Source organism: Aythya fuligula, chromosome 21, assembly GCF_009819795.1.
Source record: "Aythya fuligula isolate bAytFul2 chromosome 21, bAytFul2.pri, whole genome shotgun sequence".
Classification (NCBI taxonomy): domain Eukaryota; kingdom Metazoa; phylum Chordata; class Aves; order Anseriformes; family Anatidae; genus Aythya; species Aythya fuligula.
In genome coordinates this window covers 981,424-1,000,089 of record NC_045579.1, presented here as the reverse complement: position 1 = coordinate 1,000,089, position 18,666 = coordinate 981,424, and the positions used below count along the sequence as shown (strand labels likewise).

Below are 18,666 nucleotides of genomic sequence, written 5' to 3'. Positions count from 1 at the left end.
GGAGGGGGCTTCGCCGGCCGCTTTCGCTCCCCTCCCGCACTGCGGACGCTCGGGGAGGTGGATGAACGTGAAATCCTCGTCTGCTTTCCGGTCGGAGCACAGCTTCCACCACCATAGCCGGTCGTCATCACCCGCTCGCCCCATGGAGCTTTTTGGGAGCTTCGTCCGGCCCCGTGGCGAGCCGCTGGGCTTCCCAGGCAAGTGGCGCTGGGCGACGGCCACCCCGAGGGTGGTCAGGGGGCTTGGGCTGGGGGATCAAAGCTGGAGCTGTGGGAAACGTGTCTGAGTTATCTCGGGGGAGCGGGAGGGTTGTGGGGGGCTAAGGCAGCACTGGGGGAAGGTGAGGGGGCCCTGGACACTGTTTTGGGGAGGGGGACAGGGAGGCACTGACCCCGTGCTCCCCTCCAGCTCGGCCCGGCAGCACCGGCAACATTAAGACCCTGGGCAACACCTACCAGTTCACGGTGGATGTCAGTGACTTCGCCCCTGAGGACATCATCGTCACCACCTCCAACAACCAGATCGAGGTGCATGCCGAGAAGGTGAGCGCGCCCCCACCGCCACCCCACCCACCCACGGACCCCAAATCCCGTCCCTAACGCTGGCCTGGGGACATAGGGACGCCCTCCCCCAACCTCCCGCTGGTCCTGGCCGTAATGTAGCAGTGGTGGGATTAAATTCACCATTTCCTCATCGTTTTGTCCCCACGCATCACACCCGCGAGGTGTCGGTGCACGAGGCCGGACAAGCTGGCGGCCGCCCATCCCCACTATCGCACCTTTTCCAGGTGGTTCCTCCCCACACCCCGAATTTCAACCCCCCCGGGAGCACGCAGCAGCTCCAAAAAAGGCAGCATTGTCCCTCCGGGTGACTCACACCTCGCCACCACACCTGCGGGGAGATAAATATTAACACCGCACACAAGGCGTGACCGCAGGCCTCGCCCAAGGGCAGGGGACAGAGCGTCCCCGGTCCCGCTCGCAGCCTCCATCCTCCCCTTCTCCCCTTGCAGCTGGCCGGGGACGGCACCGTCATGAACACCTTCACCCACAAGTGCCAGCTGCCCGAGGACGTGGACCCCACGTCGGTGTCCTCCTCTCTGGGGGACGACGGCACGCTGACCATCCGGGCACGGCGGCAGCCCGCCAAGCACACCGAGCACGTCCAGCAGACCTTCCGGACTGAGATCAAAATCTGAGCGGCCGGGCACAGCGCCGGGGACGGGCTTTCCCCCCCCAAACCCCGTAGGCGACGTGTGGGTAGCGTTTGGGTGACACCGGTGTTCATTTAGCTGCGTGGGTGCGGGGGAGCCCACTGAGCTGGCCGTGACCCCGCTGGGTTGGCAAGGAGGGGACGGGAACGCTCCCCGCGGGCTCCCTTAGAGGCACGAGGGGTGAAACCCGCATGGGGGCACACATCCTTCGCTTGCCACCCCCCCGGGAGGCTGCAGGCTCTGGACACCGTTAAGTTTTGGCTGGCGTGGGTGGATCGGGAAGAGCTGGACGTCCTGCAGCAGTCAGCAAGGAGCCTCCAGGGGAGGTTTCGCCCTGGGACGGACGTGAGGAGTGAGGCCGGGGAGCGAGCCCTTCCCCGACCCTTCGCCAGAGCTTCTCTTTGTATATACAGCTTGTACTGGGTTGTGATAAATTATTGACAACTACTGTCTCTGCCATATTTATTTTATTTTATTTTTCCCCAAAGAGGCTGAGTTACAGTGCCGGGGCGGCTGCGGATTCATCCCTGACGGGGATGTCGGTAGCAGGCACAGCAGTTCCTCCTCCTGGACAAAAACCTGGATGCAGACAGAGCTGTCCCGAGCAGCCCGGCTCCCTCCGTGCCCGCTGCCCTGTTTATTTCCAGCCGGGGTGACTCATTTCTTCCCGGCCGCTCTATTTCTGAGCCCTTCCCTCAGCTGTTCAGCCGCCGGGCCGCCAGCCCACCTGGAAGGTCACCAAACCCCCTTCTCCTCCGCTCGCCCACCGGCAAGCCCACCGGCGGCAGGCTGCGGCACGGCCAGCAGGTCTCGCAGCCCGGCCGCCAAGCCGCAGAGCGGCCGCCAAGCCCAGGGGCTCCTTCCTTGGCGGGACCAAACGCGGCCCCGGAGCCACCCCGAGGGCGGGAGGGGAGGCCGGGCACCGCGTCAGGGGTGGAAGGAGGCCAGGCCGTGTGTACAAACACAGCGCCCGGGGCCAGCGGCTGTTTATAGCGACCACACGCCGCCGCCCAGCTCGGATTGCCGGGGCACGCGGGGCGAGCCGCGAGGTCGGTTTGTCCCCTGATGGCTGCTGAGCAGCGCCGCGAAGGACGGGCACGAGGCTCTCTGCCTGCAGTCCTTTGAGTTCTGATTTATTTCTGGCTCAGCAGCAACTCGGGCGAGGCAGGAGCTGATGCGGGGTTCATCTACGCACCGCCTGCTGTGAGAAACAACGTTTAAACACCATCACAACAGCTTGTAGTGTCTGCAGAAGACGCAGTTCGGCTCAGGACTGCAGGGCCGGGGGTACAGGGGCCGGGCAGCGGCACCCACCCGCTGTGCCCCCACATCGCACCCCTGGGTGCCGCGGCAGCACCCGCCGCGGTCACACATTGCCATCTAGCGGTGAGGCTGTGGCAGGCGGTCCTTACCCAGCACGTCCTACGGGAAGGAAAAAAGGCTTTTTCGCCCCAAACTGACTGGGTTTGTAGATTTCAGAGAGGGGTGGGAGGGTGAGGGGGCAGCTCAGAGCCGCAGCAGCAGCACGCCCCCAGCACCCTCCCCTCCAGTTTGACCCCGTAACGGGCTCGTTTTTGGCAGGCTGGCTATGAAATGCCTACCTCGTGGGGAAGCAGGTGAGGCAGGAATAGGAACATTATTTTTTATTTGTGCTTTTGGGATTCTGTGGCCTCCAGTCTGCCACTGACACACGCGTGGCAGACGGGTGCCCCCGCACCCACCGGCGCATCCCAACACCCACGGGGAGCTCCTCAGGCGGCCACCCCCAGCCCCTCTGCACTCCCTGAGGCGATTAATAAATCACAGGAGCACTCGGATGGGAACAGCCTTTATTGGCACCACAGCCAGACACCGAGCCCACCCCCCGCAGCCCCCCTCTGGGGACAGCTGCCGCCACCACCACGAGGCACAACACCCCGGCCACCGCCCCACCCGGCCGGGAGGGCGCCCTGGGGAGCCCCGAGCCCCCCTCAGGGGGGGGACCCCCGGCCACGAGCCCCTGGGGGGGCACAAACGGCCCCGACCCCCCCCTCAGGAGGGGCCGCACAGCCCCTACCCCCTCCCGGCCTCGCGGCCCCTCACGGCCGCAAGATGGCGGCGGGCCCGAGTGCGCCGAACGCGCCACGTGACCCTGCCCCTCCCGCCTCTCCCGCCTCCTCCCTGCCGCGCATGCGCGGGCCCCGCCGGCGGAGAGGGGGCGACGCCGCTTCCGCCCGGCGCCAAGATGGCGGCGCCCTTTGTCTGGGCCGTGTCACGGGCGGCGCTGTGAGGCCGCGGCCGGCCCCGGCATGGCAGGTGGGGAGGGGGCGGCGGGGGGGGGACACGGAGGGCTCGGGGGGGCTCGGGGGGCTCAGCGGGGCCGGGGGGGGCCGTGGGGGGCGCTCCGGGCCCGAGCTGCGGGAGGGGGCCGGGTCCGGGGTCCCCAGAACGCCTCAGGGGGGTCCCCGCGGTGTCAGCGCCCCGGGCAGGCCGGTGGGGGGGGTGGGGTAAAAATGGGGAAAAATGAGGAAAAAATGAGGAAAAAAAAACAAACAAGAAGTGGCCCCGGGCCCTGCGCAGCCCCGGCTGCGTGCACGGAGCCAAAAGGCCCCGGGGCTGCGGCTGGGCGCTGGCTGCTGGGCCCCCCCCGGCCTGTCCCCTCCTGGTGCTCCCCGGGCCTCGCTCCTGCGCCTGTCACAGCAACAAAAACTCGGCCGGGAGTTGTTTGAAGTCCTGGGACGGCTCCTGGAGAGCTGGGTCTGACCTCTGCCTCGCTCAGCGAGCAGCTCGGGTGCCAGCACGGGGCTCTGCGGCACCGGGACGGCGAGGGAGCAGCGAGCGGTGCTCACTGAACGGTTTACACCATTCCTCTGCGCTCAAGGATCTTCTTTTTTTACCAGAAGGTGCCTGGGTGGCGGGTGTTGGTGCAGAGAAAAGACACGAAACCTTTGCTTCACACCTGCCCCTGAGCGCCCTCGTGCTCTGGCTGTCAGAGCACCGTTTGCTCCCTGGCCTGTCCCCCGTCGAGTTGTGCTTTTCTCCCCACAAAAGCAGCGCCGGGGCAGTGACAGCTCGTGGGGGACGTGCCCAGGGCCCCTGCTCTGTTTGTCTCTGTGAGCGTGCCGTGACTGTGGGTGCTGCAGTGCCAAAGCTTTCCCTTGCCGTGACTGATCGGGTAATGAAAGGCTGGGCAGCAGGGTTGGGAGGGGAAAACAGAGCTCGTGTGCTGCTGAGGTGGGAGCAGAGGGCACCTGGTTCTGGCTCCTTGGCATCAGACCTTGGTGCCTCGTGGGAGGAACCTTGTCATTTAGCACCTCGATGGGTGCTGGAACGTGAGGTGGGACAAAAAGCAGCACGAAACTGCTGCGACCGCTCCGGGGCCGTGAGTTTTGTGGTCTGAAGTGGAGCTTTTCACCCCGCTCCTCCCAGGGGGGCTGCGTGGAGCCTGACCTCAGCACCGGGAAGCACCGAGCAAAACCCCAGGGCAGGAAGGGTCAGAGCGGTAAAAGTCATCGTTCAGATGCCAAGTGCCTCCTCCAGCTTACCAAAAATAGCCTTCTGCTGCATCAAACCCACGTCGTTTCCCCAGCCCTGCGATGCTGCAGCGCCGTTGGTCCTGCTGAGAAAATCCTCCCTTTCCAGGGGCATCGAGACTCCCCTGCGAGCCTTACGGGGTCGTCACGTACACATGGGGGTTTGCACAGAGCTCGCTGCAGCTGCTGGCTCCTCTGGCTCTCGAGGGATGTATTTTGGGCAGTCTGGGGGTGCTTGGTTGAAGAGTACCGTGTGTCTGGGGAGAGGTGGGGGAAGGTTTTAGCCCTAAGGGCAGCGGGCAGCCTTTGGGAGGAGCTGTCTGCGTGTGCACCGCCACGCTGCGAGCCTCGAGGGGCACTGGAGCTGGAGGGCCTGCTGGCTGGAAACCCGTGCGGAAATGAAGGCTTGGAAGGGACCTAAAAGATCATCTGGGGGGTCCTGTGGAGCAGGGGGGAGCCCACAGCAGTGACCAGGGGGGTTCCTCAGGGCACTCAGGGGAACATCGAGTTTTCCAGCCTCGGCCCTGCGATGGCAGCGCTGCTCTGGAAAGTTCCAGCTCTGAAATGAGAGCGCCGGCCGGGGGCTGGCAGGAGTTTTGGCTCTGTGGTACCTGGAGGCCGAGGTGTGCTCGTTGCTCACCACCCCGGGCAGAAACGAGCGCGGCTGCTGAAGGAGCCACAAGCAGAGCTCTGCCCGTTTGGGATCCGTGCGCTCAACCTCACGCGAGAAGGAGTGCAAGGATTTTAGGGAAGAGTTTAAGGAGCTGCAGCCGGAACAGAGGGCGCGGGGAGATGCACAGAGGTGGGCATGGATGCAGTCTGGCTCCTGGGGACCACAGGCACTCGGTGCCTCTGCTCCTGTACCTGTTGGCGTGTCCCGAAGGAGCTTTGTGGAACGGGAGCTTCGCGTCTTGGGGGTTTCTTTTAGCCGCTGTGTTTTCCCGTGGTGAATGCCATGGGGGGAGACCGAAGGCCTCAAAGCGAGGCGCTGCTGCTCCAGCAGCCCGGCCCTCGCTGCTCGTGAGGCGACTCGGAGGTCCTGGAGGTCCCCTGGGCGCAGCTGATCCTTCGGCACGAGGTCTCTCAGGAGCGCCGTGCTACGACCCGTCGCAGACAGGAGGAGGCTCCCTTGCCTCACTGCGTGCCTGCGCTCCGGCAGCGCTGAAGGAAAACGCCTGGGGCTGAAGCCACCGCCTGCAGGGCTGCAGGAGGCTCCTGTGTGACCCCCCTGCTGCTCTGGGGCTCGTCACCAGCACCGGGCTGTCACCAGCCCGTGGGTTGGGTGGCTCCTTGGTTTTTCGTTAGTGTCCGGGCTGCCTTCCTGGCTCCAGACCTGCCCTTCCCCGACGTGGATTCGGGTGCTCGGGGTGAGGTGGGCTGCACACCCAAAGAGAACCACCCCGTGGCCGTGTAGGGCCGAGCCCAAGCCTTGCCCCGGCCGTGCAGCTGTGCCTCGTCCCCGTGTTTTCTCCTCTCCTTGCTCACTCAGGGCTGGCCTGACAAGTGATGAGGCCATCCAGCCCTTCAGCCTTTGTTTTTGGACACTGTAATGAGCTGTAATGGTCTCAGCTCCCCACGGGATGAGCTGCGTGGGGATTCTGCACTCGCCCAGAGCGCTGCCGGGTGGCGGCGGAGCGGGGCACAAGGCTGGGGGATCCTTAGAGGAGCCCCACCGAGCATTGGGGGGGTCTCAAGAGGAGACTCAAAGAGCTGAAACTTTGAGGCAGTGGAGAAATGGCGCATGTGGAGGGCACAGCAGGCACCGTGTGGGAGAGGGAATGAGACAAAACAGCAGCGGCCAGGCCAAGCTGGGCCCCCCCTCGGTCCGTCCGACCTGCCGTGCTTCCGTCTGGGTGGGTGCTCGAGGCCCAGCTGGGAGGCAGCAGGGGGCTGCGATCCCCTGGGCATCCCAGGTTGCTCTGTGGCTTTCCGATCTGTCGTTCCCAGCCCTTTTGGGTTTTGCGCTGCCTCTCGTCCCGTCTCACCCCTGGCTTTGCCTTCTCCCCGCAGCCATGGATTTCCCCCAGCACAGCAAGCAAGTCCTGGAGCAGCTGAACCAGCAGCGGCAGCTGGGCTTGCTGTGCGACTGCACCTTCGTGGTGAATGGCATCAACTTCAAGGCCCACAAAGCCGTGCTGGCGGCGTGCAGCGAGTATTTCAGGATGCTCTTCGTGGACCAGAAGGATGTGGTGCACCTCGACATCAACAACACGGCAGGTAGGGGCTGGGCTGCTCGGTGGGAGGCTTTTCAGCCTGTCACGGCTCCTGGAGGTCATCCAGCCGTGGGTGGGAGCTGATCTCTGGGTACCAGCGCGTGCTGTGTCCCTCGCAGGCCTGGGGCAGGTTTTGGACTTCATGTACACAGCCAAGCTGAGCCTGAACCCCGACAACGTGGAAGACGTGCTGGCCGTGGCGGGGTTCCTCCAGATGAAGGAGATCGTCAGTGCCTGCAACGCGCTCAAGTCCCTCACGGTGCTGGCAGAAAGCCCTGTGGAGAGCCAGGAGGTCCCCGCCGAGACGGGTACGTAGCTTTCCTGCAGCCCCAGCTCCCTGGGGCTCCGCTTTTCCTCATCCAGCAAGCTGCAGAGGCTCGAAATCCCCCCGCTGAGCCACGCAGTCACTGGCTGCAGCCCTGACGTGCACCCCAGCTGGGTGACCAGATGCACCTGATGCACAGAGCCTCAGTCAGAGGGTGTCCGGGTGGTGTTTGTGGCTCTGAGCCCCTGTGCAGCACCCCTTGCTGTTTTTTTTTTGGAGACTTGATGCCTTCCTTGTCTCCCTGCGGAGTTCAGGAAAGCTGCCTGGCCTCTGGCCCCTGCCCGAGCAGCGGGAGGTGGCGCGGTGTGCTGCTATGCCTCTTCCCTTGCAGGGGCTGAAAAGGCAGCCGTTGAGGACAAAGCGGTGGCAGCAGTGACGCGGGGTGATTCGGACAAACCAAAACAAGTTCCTCCCACCCAGGAGGGGAAGGAAGAGGCGCCCGTGGCTGCAGCAGCACAGCCCGAGGAGCAGGCGGAGCAGCTGGATGTCAAAGAGGTCCCCGCAGAAGGGCAGCAACCAGGAGGTGACGTCAAAAATCCCCTTGGGCAGCCTGTCCTGCTGCCAGGCTCTGCTGCGTGGAGCTGAGCGTCTGTTTTCTCCCCGAGACACTCTGCTGTTCCTAGGTGCAGACGGTGCCACCCAGGCGGGCACTGCCGACGGCTTCCCCAGCCCCACGCAGCCCGCGGAGGGCAGCAGCAGCCCCGCGGCCAAGGGCAGCGACCCCCAGCACGGCGCCACGGGAGGTGCGTTTGCGGTGACCGCGGTGCTGGTGACTTTGCTGTTTTCCCTTTCCCTTCCTGGGAGGAGGACGGGGCTGAGGGCAAAGCCAGGTTGAAGCCTTGCTGGTTTTGCTGGTGTGGCCTTCACCGCAAAGACACTGCTCTGAGTCACAGAGCCGGGGAGCAGAGCTGGGGTGGAGTGGGAAATGCTGCTCTGTTCGCTCAGGAGCTTTAGGATTTTGGGGCTGCAAATCCAAATTGACTCCAGGCAGAGGTCCCGGTGTGTGCACAGCACAGCTACCAGGACGTCCCCAAGTACACAGGGCGAGCCCCATCGCGTTAACCTTGGGCTTTGAGTTCGGAAGCGTGGGTGGGCTTGGTGTCTCTGGTGCTGCTCCTGATCCGTAGTGTCCCTGTTCTCTAAACAGCTGCAGAGGTGGAGCTGGAAGGGAAGGAAGAAGAGGGGGAGATGGCGGCAGAGGAGGAGGAGGAGGCTAAAATCCCCAAGGAAGTGCAGCCCAAATTAGAAAATGGAGAAAATGCTGAGGATAACGAATCGGGGAGCACCGACTCCGGGCAGGAGAACTCGGGGGAAACCCGGCTGCTGCGCTCGGGCACTTACAGCGACCGGACTGAGTCGAAAGCCTACGGCTCCGTCACACACAAGTGTGAGGTGAGCGCGGCCGCAGCACCAGGGGGGCTCCTGTCCCTCGGTGTCACCGGTGTTCCTGGACGCCTGTGCATCTCTCTCTGCCTCTAGGACTGCGGGAAGGAGTTCACCCACACCGGGAACTTCAAGCGGCACATCCGCATCCACACCGGTGAGAAGCCCTTCTCCTGCAGGGAGTGCAACAAAGCCTTCTCCGACCCGGCCGCCTGCAAAGCCCACGAGAAGACGCACAGGTAAGGCACGCTGGGGACCAGCGGGTGCCACCAGGCTGAGCCAGATGGAGCTCGTGGCAATGACAGTGGAGCCTGAGGGCTTACGGGTGTGAGCCAGAGGTCGGTGAGTGGCTCTGTGCCTCTCGGATTGATCTGGATGGGTCGGCAGCTGTAGGGTCAGCAGGGTCTGGATACTCCCAGCTACAGGAAGGCTCCAGCATTTTCACTACAAAATTTGGCTTTTGCTGCAAAAGCTCAGACTCTCACAAAATCAGTCAGCATGCTGGGGGCAGAGAGAGTCTGACAGGAGATTTGCCTCTCTGCCCTTGCTGTCTCACACCCTTTTACCTCATGGGGCTTGAGGACACCCTGGGGGACGCAGCGGGGCACAGCTGGGGGGCAGAGCTGGAGACACGGCAGGGAGAGGAGCTCGGCACACGTCTATCCCTTCTCCTCTGCAGCCCCCTGAAGCCCTACGGCTGCGAGGAGTGCGGGAAGAGCTACCGCCTGATCAGCCTGCTGAACCTGCACAAGAAGCGGCACACGGGGGAGGCCAAGTACCGCTGCGACGACTGCGGCAAGCTCTTCACCACCTCCGGCAACCTGAAGCGGCACCAGCTGGTGCACAGCGGGGAGAAGCCGTACCAGTGCGACTACTGCGGGCGCTCCTTCTCCGACCCCACCTCCAAAATGCGGCACCTGGAGACCCACGACACCGACAAGGAGCACAAGTGTCCCCACTGCGACAAGAAATTCAACCAGGTGAGCAGGGGGAAAGGGCCAGGGTTTCAGTACTCACCGGAGGGAGGTGGGGATGGTGGGGAGCTCTCTGCATCCCTGTGTTTGTCCCCAGGTGGGGAACTTGAAAGCTCACTTGAAGATTCACATTGCAGACGGGCCCCTCAAGTGTCGGGAGTGTGGCAAGCAGTTCACCACTTCAGGTAGCGCCGGGTTGGTAGGTGGTGAGGTCCCAGCGCCGGAGATTTGCTGGGGGGACAGAGGAGGGTTTAAGCCTACGCAGCACCACGGCCCTGCCCAAACATTTCCCACTTGTTTCCAGCTGGGTTAAAAACATCTGCAGGACCAGGCCGGTGTCCCAAATGGGGATGGTCCTGAGAGGAGCAGGTGGGGGAGTATGGAGGCATTTCCTCCTGTCTCCCCAAGCTCTTGCAGAGCCAGAGGGGTGGTTGGGAGGAGACCAACGTGAGCAGTGCTGTAGGTACAACTGCAGCAGCGCCGTCTGTCCATCGTCCCAAACACGGGGTGCTTGTTCTGGCTTTGCCCAGCGCCGCGGTGCTCGCGTTACCACTTAACCCCTGACCTCAAGAGCTGCTGTGCGGGGTGTGCGGAGGGATGGGGGGGCACCACTGCCCCCTGAGATGCGTCTGCTTGCAGGCAACCTGAAGCGGCACCTCCGGATCCACAGCGGGGAGAAGCCCTACGTCTGCGTTCACTGCCAGCGGCAGTTCGCTGACCCCGGGGCGCTGCAGCGGCACGTCCGCATCCACACAGGTAGGAACACGGCTCTGCTGCCCTGGGGTGCTTCCCCAGGGGCTTGGGGCTTTCTTGGGGAGAGGGGGGTTGAGTTTCGATCCCCACGTGGCTGAGCCCTCCTGCTGCCTCCCCAGGAGAGAAGCCGTGCCAGTGCCTGATCTGCGGGAAGGCTTTCACCCAGGCCAGCTCCCTCATCGCCCACGTGCGCCAGCACACGGGGGAGAAGCCCTACGTCTGCGAGCGCTGCGGCAAGAGGTGAGCGGCCCCTGCCAGTCCCCTCCTTGTGCCAAGGGGCCTCACCCAGGGCTGCGGCCGCCCCCCGTGGCAGTGCTGGGGTGCTGCTATCACAGGGTCCTCGCCCCCATGCCCGCTCCACGGCCTCCCTGTCCCCAACAGGTTCGTGCAGTCGAGCCAGCTGGCTAACCACATCCGCCACCACGACAACATCCGACCCCACAAGTGCACCGTCTGCAACAAGGCCTTCGTCAACGTGGGCGACCTCTCCAAGCACATCATCATCCACACCGGTGCGTGCCGCTGCACTTCCCGGGCTGCCCCGAGCTTTTCACCCCTGCCGTTCACCCCTCACTTCCCATCTCGCCCCCAGGGGAGAAGCCGTTCCTGTGTGACAAGTGTGGCCGTGGCTTCAACCGGGTGGACAACCTGCGCTCCCACGTGAAGACGGTGCACCAGGGCAAGGCGGGCATGAAGATCCTCGAGCCAGAGGATGGCGGCGAGGTCAACATTGTCACGGTGGCCTCAGATGACATGGTGACACTCGCCACTGAGGCACTGGCTGCCACCGCTGTCACGCAGCTCACGGGTGAGTGGGGGGGGCTGGGAGCTGTCCCAAAAGGGAGGGTGGAGGAGGCCACAGCCTCTGGCACTGTTAGAGCCAGGGGTTGGGGACAGTTCCGCAGCACCACAGTCGGCACAGAACCCACCGGCCCCGTGTCCTGCTCCCCTCTCCAGCCCCATCTCTTCGCAGCCCCCTCAGCATTGTCTCTCCTTCCTGTCTCCCCACAGTGGTTCCTGTGGCGGCCGCCGTGACAGCAGACGAGACTGAAGCACTTAAAGCAGAGATCACCAAAGCGGTGAAACAAGTGCAGGAAGCAGGTGAGGAGGGCAGGGGGCCGGTGGTGTGTTCAACCGGCTCCTGCCCTGCCGCCGCCCCAGCCCGGGCCTCCCCTCTGCCCTTGCAGACCCCAACACCCAGATCCTCTACGCCTGCGACTCCTGCGGGGAGAAATTCCTGGACGCCACCAGCCTGGCGCAGCACGTCCGCATCCACACGGCCCAGGCCCTCGTCATGTTCCAGGCCGACACGGACTTTTACCAGCAATACGGGGCCGCCACCGCCACCTGGCAAACAGAGCAGGTCCTCCCCACGGGGGAGCTGCTCTTTCGTGCCCGCGATGCCCCCCCTGAGCCCCCCGCCACCCCCCTGGCCCCTGTGCCGCTGGCCGGGGAGGGCCAGGCGCCCACCGAGTGACCTGCCTGCCCTCCCTCGCCTTTATTTAAAGACAGCTGCTTGGAAATGGTGTAAAAAGTGTATTTCTGGAAGGAGAGACAGAAGAAATAAATTGCAATATTTTCTAACGCCTGTTTTGCACCCCATGGGCCCCCAGCATCTCTCAGGGGGCAGAGGGGCGCCCTCCTTGGTCCTTTGTGCCCCCTGTACCTGCAGTTCTGGGCCTATTCCTGCTGTGGGGGCAGGAGGGAGACCCCCAGGGCTGGAGCCCAGCAGCTCCGCTCCACAGCCCCAGCAGCTGGCGCAGAGGAAACCAAAGGATCGCTTCAATGGCTAAGGGCGGTGCTGATGGGTGCTCCTGGGGCTGGGGGCGCTGCAGCTGGGGCCAGGAGCCCCTTGAAGCCCCTCTCCAAGCTGTCCCCCAGCTGCTGCAATTGAGTCTGGGGGGACGGGGGGGGACCAGTGGACCCCAGCAGCAGGGCTGTGCTGGGGGTGGGGATGGGTGCAGGGCCCTGTCAGCGCCCAGCCCCATGGTGTCACCTCCCCAGCTGGGGGGGGGCAGCAGCGTGGGGGACACACACACAGGAGGCAGTGCTGGGTTTCAAAGTGGAGCCTTTTGGGGCTACAAATCAATTTTTACAGGGTTTATGCTGGGCTGTGGGTCAAATGCCCTGTTGGGCTGCCACCAGCTGTGTGTCCAGTTGCAGGCACCGGCCTGGGACCAAGTTGGGGCCAGTGCTTCTCATCCCCAAGGCCTGGGGGCAGCGCTCCAGGACACATCCTGCCCCAACCCAGCCCCAGAGGACAGAGCAGCACTGATGGAGACACAACTCCCCTACTATGATGGGGACTCTGCACTGCATTTATTATGATTTTTTTTTTTTTTTTAACTCCCAAAAGGGGGCTAGCCCCTGCCTCTAGCAGGGAAGGGAGCAGAGTACCCGGCTGTACTGTAAGGCCCCCATTTGCTGCTACTGCAGGGTGCAACTTGGCGAGGTGGCTGGGCGTGCTGGGTCACCAGCACTGCTGCTACCTCAGTGCCACCCAGCAGCACCAGCATCGGGGAGCAAATGCAGCGCGTGCTGCTGCCGGCCTGTGCTGGAGCTGAGCGGCTGCACCCGTGTGCTTTTGGGAGGAAAAGCAGTGAGAAGGAAAAAAGTTACAGCCGGCTCTGGTTTCTAAAAGGATTCAGCACAGAAGCCACCAGGGCAACTGCAATGCAGAATAGCTTTGGGATGATTAACAGCAAGGGCTGCTGAGCCCTGAGGCTAACAGCGCTGAGCAGTCAGTCTTCAAAGCCAAGTGGCCATTTTTGTGACAGCGGCCTCCCTGGCCTCGCCGCCCCAAGTGAAGCCTCCACACACACACGCTAGAGGCCAGCACAGCCCCTGCCGGCCCTTTCACTGCCATGAGCATCTGCAGCCCTCGTGGGCTGCAGCTGCTTTGGGAAAGCAACTACCCTTTTTTTTTTGGTTTGTTGTTTTTGGTGTGTGTTTTTTCCTCTACCAACTCTTTGGTTTGTTTTTTTGTTTGGTTTTTTTTTCTGATGTAGTTGGCACTTATCAAAATTAAATTTAAAACATCTTTGACATCATCCTGAGAAAAACAAGCATGTAACTTCAGTGTTTAACAACTATTTACAACATAAAAACAAACATAAACAAGGATTAGCATTTACTCTTTTTTTCTTTTTTAAACCAAGCGCTTGCCAACGTGGCTGGGCCGTCTCCACAGCACCTCGGTCCAGCCGCCGCAGCGCCGTCCCCGGGCAGGGCTGCAGCTCTGCAGCACCGACGGGTCCCCAGCCGCCGCCAATTTCCCCTCCCCATGGCACAGCCGAGGGATCACATCCAGGCGCGAGGTGTTTTGTATTTTTTAATAAAGTTTGTAATCCAATGGACACACAAAACAAAACTGCGCTGAGAAAACAGTTCCATAAATTAATAAGTGTTAGGGGAGGTGAGGGAGAGGGTAGAAAGTCTTTGTACAAGTGTATAACACTTCCACAGCTCATGAGACGAGGGAGGGGAGGTCATGTTTAAATGAAGCGCACTTACAAATGAGTGACAATACAAAGTCTGAGTATGAAAATAAGATTTTCTCTGAAAACACATTTTTGGCACAGATTAAAAAAAAATGTATGTTGTGGGGATTTGATTTTTTTTTTAAAGTCAGTATTATATATATTTATATATATTATATATATATTTATATATACACACACCCACTGAGTTCTGCATATCCCACCAGGAAGGAAAATAGCTCTCCCTTTTGTTTTGCTTTTTGTTTTTTGTTTTTTTTTTTTTTCAGTGTAAACTGTACATCCCAGATGAAGAGAAGACGGCTGCAGCAGGGGCAAGTGGAGGAGAGGAAGGTTCACATCCAGAAAAAAAAAAAAAGAAACAAAACAAAACAAACAAAAAAAAACAACCATCAAAAAAAAAAAGATAATGTGTGAAATGATCCTTGACCCACAAATTTCAGCAGAAGTTCCCAGGTCCTGCGTTTAGTCCACGGCGCGTGTTAATGTGTGTCAAGACATCCAGAACGTCACAGCATGTCTCCAACTGTGCAAAGGTCCAAGTCACTAATTTAGTGCAAAGGCAGTTCAGGTTCTTTTTTATTTATTTTCTTTTTGTTAAAAAAAATAGCCATCCTTTATTTTCCCCAAAAGGAGGCACAGAAACCCAATACCAGTCCGCCTGTTGAGTGCATCAGTTGTCCATAAGCTAAAGCAATATGTAAACATACAAGGTAGCAGAACTACTACCCAGCAACAGTTTGATCGAGGCCTGTTAGGGCAGGAGGCTGGTAGTCTGGCAGCATTTTCTCGTTTCATTACTTTCGCTCTCTTTTTATTAATTTTTATTTATTTTTTTTTGTGTTTTTGTGATTTTTTTGTGTTTTTTTTTGTGGCGTTTTTTTGTGTATTTTTTTGTGATTTTTTTTTTTTTTTTTTTTTTTTTTTTTTTTGCTGCAGGGCCTTGGAAAAGTCAGTAACCAGTAAACAGCTCATACCGACGCGATGACAATCATAAGGTGAGGAGAGATGTTTGAGATGCTGGCGAGGAGGTCGGGGGCTAGGCGGGACAGGTGGCTTTCCGAGAACTCGCAGGGTGGGAAGATCTGCAGAACGTAGGCAGGCTGCAAGGGGAGAGAGGAGACACGGGTGAGAAACAAAGCAGGGGGCCCTCCCATCTGACTGTGGTGTGGTATGACCCAAAGGGTAGCAGGTGAGAGTGGAGCATGGCAGAAATTCAGCTAAAGGTTTGCAAAATGGCAGCCTCCGCTCTCCCACTCTTGCTGGACATCTTCGCCTGGATCTTAAAGGTTGCACGTGATTCTATCAAAGCGAGCAAGTGACAGAGCGAGGCCTGAGATTCCACGCCCCTTCATGTTTTGAAAAGAGGGAAGTTACAGCTTACGTAAGCACACAAATACCAGCCGTGCTGGCCTAAAATGCTTTAAATTGAACACTCAGATGACTTCTGGTGCTCTGAAAGCACCATAAAACAGTGCACGTGTATTAAAAAGGAGAAGCTGTTGAGTGAGGCAGGTGTGGTTCCCAAGGCAGGGAATTTCTCCACAACAGGGCCATCATAGCTGGCTGATTTCACCATGAAGCACAGAAAATTCCCATTTTTTATCATTTCAAGCTCATGTTTCAGTAGTAGCTCTGAGCACTGACCACTTAGTCTGAGGGGCTGTTTATCCAGAACAGATTAAATTTGATTCATTAAGCAACGCATCTGGAATAAATGCTCTGAATTAGCAAACCCAAACATTTTGTCGTTATGCAGTGACAAGCAAGAAAACACCAGGTGTTCTGGTATTTATGCAAGGAAGAAGCAAGGGCTCTACTTTCAACACAGAAAAGAAGATGGAGAAAGGTTTTGTTTTCTTTTCAGCCAAAGATGTAGGGCTGTGAAGAATGAAAACAGTTGTGTTTTGTTTTTTTTTTTGGCTTGCATTCAGTAATTATATTGGTGTGCTGCACTGCATTTTGACTAGTGATGTAACAAGAATGGTAAATGTGCAGGGTTTGTTTCAGTGATAAAACAACAAACCCTAACTACAATCTCACATAAAGACCTGGGGGGGAAGGCTGCAGGTCCCACTATCTATGCATGACTTCAATTTAGTTTACCCACAGTTTCACCACTTTCCTTGCCAATACCTGATTAGAGCCAGGGTTGGGAACGTTGATGATTCCTGCAGCTTGTTTAGCCTGCAGGTAGCTGATGAACGCAGCCTTAAGTGACTCAGTCTGATTCACTACATCTTCCTGGTCTCGTCCGCAAGGCAAGGCCAGTAACAGACAGTAATCGCTCTCCACCTGGAAAGAAAATACAGCAATTAAGTCAAATGTTTGCTTGGAACAGGCCCATTCCTGACATACATTCATTATCTCTAAGCCCTTGGTGGAAAATCCCCTCTTTGAACTCCTTCGAAGTTAGTGCGGGTGTTGCGAAAGGCGTGCTGACAGCTCGGCCAGCTGGGAGATGGCAAACGGGACCAAACCGACTCGCTTCCATGGCTCCCACCTTCCACGCCACTCGGCCAGGTCAGAGCCAGCAGAGTTTGTTCCGTGGCTGAAGGACGGGTGCCTTGTCCAAGGTACAGTTTCCCACCTCTTCTCTCACCTGAATGCAGAGTGACCTACCCACAATCTGCATTACACAGGGCCAAAGGAAGTACACAGCTATGACTGATCCCAAAGCAGCACGAACCGAGTCAGAAAGGGAGAAGCGGTGGGTTTTGCTAGGTTTCTCTTCCCGAGCAGACAGCCTCACCCGCCCCCAGCCCTGCTGCCTGCTCCGTACCATCATCCTGCGCGCGACGCCCTCCAGCTGCGAAGCCTCCAGGCGCATGCGCTGCGCGATCCTCAGCGGAGGGCCTCCCTCCGGGGCGGGCAGGGAGCGGTGCGCCAGGACGTTGTTCCCAGAGACGAAGTGGAGCTGGACAGCAGCCGTGTCGTTTTTTAGCGCCAGAAGGCCCTGCCACACAATCGGGTATTTCTGCAGAGAGAGGGAGAAGAAATCTTAGCACGAACGAACAAAAGGAACTCACAAGAAGCGCTTTCCTCTGTTCAAGAGGGATCTTAATTGTGATGGAAACCCCATCCGAGCTGCTCGTTTGCCTCTAATACTTTCACAGGCAATTAAGACACCACTGCTTTGTTCTAAGCACTTGGCACTGATGTAACATCTTATCGCCCTTTGTACGCGCCAGTCCAGGCCTGGGTTAGGTCCTGCTAAATCAGTAACTCAGTCCTTTTACTTCCAGCTGGCCGCGATGCCTGGGTGGCTCCCTCCATCGTAACATCAGAGCACTTCCCAATCTTTCACAAGTGATGTCAGCCTCCCACACAGCGCGAGTCAGAGCAGGGCTCTTACCAAATGTTATTTTCTCTTTTGCAAATGGAGAATTTAGAAACAGCAGCACCAGGAGAGTTGCTCAAGGTTACACAGGAATTATGTGGTGCTGAACACGACTCTCGGCTCCTGGTCAGCACTCTCGGACATGCCTGTTCCTAAGCCATCTCCCTCCTCTTTGTCTTCCCGTTTCTAGCCTTTGGGAGCATGTCTTTTTCTTTTTCTTTAAATAAAATACACCATCACTCTTTCTTTTCATCACCTTCCCAGGAGCAGCTGACTGTAAAAATGATGCAGCACTGCCTGCCTGAGCCTGCAGGCTGTTTGAAACAAGAGCGAGAGAAGCACAAGCTGCTCTCACTCCATTCACCGCAGCGTTAATGGCACACTGAGGCTCCAGTAAATGCCACGGAAATGTGAACACGGCAAAGAATTCACCGGGGACAGGAACAGCCCAGGAAGCAGACAGATAAGCGCATTCTCCACATCTGAAGCATCTGATGCAAGAGATGTCAAATTTTGATGCCACACATGAGGGGAGCCTGGCAGAACCTCACTGATTATTTCTCTCCCAACATCGAGCAAAGAGCACAAGGCTCCTTGGCCAGGAGAAGATGATGGAGCGATGCTTACCGTTAGAAGCTGAACCATATCCACAGGTCTCTGCGAAACAGGGTGAGGAGACGGATCCTGTTTCAGGGAGGACTGGGGCTCAGGGCGATTGAGGGACAGCCCTGGTGGGGCCCCGGGGCCCGACGTTGTTGGGATGAACAGCGATTGCTTGGGAACTGCCTGAGGTTGGTGTGGTGACGGAAGCTCCTGTTTCATCGAAATGGCAACAGGCGAGGGGTAGGAGGTCTGGCCTGTGTCCGCTTGTGCCCTCTGCAGGTGGACGTGAGGGTCTATCTGTGCTGCATGCCTATTTACAGTGGGGTGGTGACTCTGTTCAGGCCCCGCTGCCGCCGGGCCCTTGGGGTCCTGGGAGATCTGCGGAGTCTTGCTGCGTCCGGGCTGGCTGGGGTGCGAGTGCTCGCCCTCCGGGAGACCCTGGGAAACAGGCGGTGGGGGACAAAGGAAGCATTTTAGGCTGCAGGCGTATCAGAGCTTGTTGGTTCACCGATAAGGCTGCCAGGACACCGTGTGAGCGCATCTCCACGCCACTGCACACACCTGCCCTGCTGCAGCAGTGCCTGGGCCAGCCTCCCCTCCCTAGGCCAGCAGCCCTTGCTTACACCTGAGAGCTGGAGCCACATCCCCCCGGCCCTGCTCTGCAGCCCTGACCCACAGGGCTGTCCCCGACCATGCCATCCATCCCAGGAAGCTTGTCGGACCCACGTGCTACCTTGGTGCTGACAGAGGTGCTCCCCCCAGCACCTCTTCCTCTAGAACCCCCCAGGCAGGCATCACACTTCCTGGTTTTTTGAGTCCTAGAATGGCTAACAAAACACGTTTCTTTACTTCA

The 18,666-nt window shown here is 59.2% G+C and overlaps 3 protein-coding genes across 8 annotated transcripts in view; 2 read left to right on the top strand and 1 right to left on the bottom strand.

The window, feature by feature from the left end:
- Positions 1-61: 61 nt before the first annotated feature.
- HSPB7 (heat shock protein family B (small) member 7) lies at positions 62-1,198 on the top strand. Of its 4 annotated transcripts, none has more exons than XM_032201607.1 (3): positions 62-197; positions 409-527; positions 1,013-1,198. In XM_032201607.1, exons 1-3 carry the CDS (start codon positions 62-64, stop codon positions 1,196-1,198), a joined length of 441 nt encoding a protein of 146 aa, XP_032057498.1. The 4 variants fall into 4 exon arrangements, with proteins under 4 accessions (XP_032057498.1, XP_032057499.1, XP_032057497.1 ...); XM_032201608.1 differs by having other exon boundaries at positions 409-542; positions 1,055-1,198; XM_032201606.1 differs by having other exon boundaries at positions 409-542.
- A 2,240-nt stretch (positions 1,199-3,438) lies between these two features.
- On the top strand, positions 3,439-11,923 carry ZBTB17 (zinc finger and BTB domain containing 17). The gene is made up of 15 exons (XM_032201227.1): positions 3,439-3,508; positions 6,736-6,942; positions 7,058-7,246; positions 7,595-7,786; positions 7,887-8,006; positions 8,411-8,655; positions 8,743-8,885; positions 9,326-9,626; positions 9,718-9,805; positions 10,260-10,376; positions 10,493-10,613; positions 10,755-10,885; positions 10,966-11,181; positions 11,385-11,474; positions 11,561-11,923. Exons 1-15 carry the CDS (start codon positions 3,502-3,504, stop codon positions 11,848-11,850), a joined length of 2,457 nt encoding a protein of 818 aa, XP_032057118.1. The 5' UTR covers positions 3,439-3,501; the 3' UTR covers positions 11,851-11,923.
- Positions 11,924-14,261: 2,338 nt separating this feature from the next.
- SPEN (spen family transcriptional repressor) overlaps positions 14,262-18,666 on the bottom strand; it is a 65,027-nt gene continuing 60,622 nt past the window's right edge. For 2 of the 3 annotated variants that reach the window (XM_032201224.1, XM_032201225.1), the window contains 4 exons: positions 17,838-18,251; positions 16,653-16,847; positions 16,007-16,165; positions 14,784-14,973 (listed from right to left, as the gene is read on the bottom strand). In XM_032201224.1, coding sequence (XP_032057115.1) covers positions 14,842-14,973; positions 16,007-16,165; positions 16,653-16,847; positions 17,838-18,251 — 900 coding nt within the window. In that variant the 3' untranslated portion in view covers positions 14,784-14,841. Of the gene's footprint in view, positions 14,397-14,783; positions 14,974-16,006; positions 16,166-16,652; positions 16,848-17,837; positions 18,252-18,666 lie in introns of those variants that run through there. The other variant, XM_032201226.1, reaches the window with a different exon arrangement.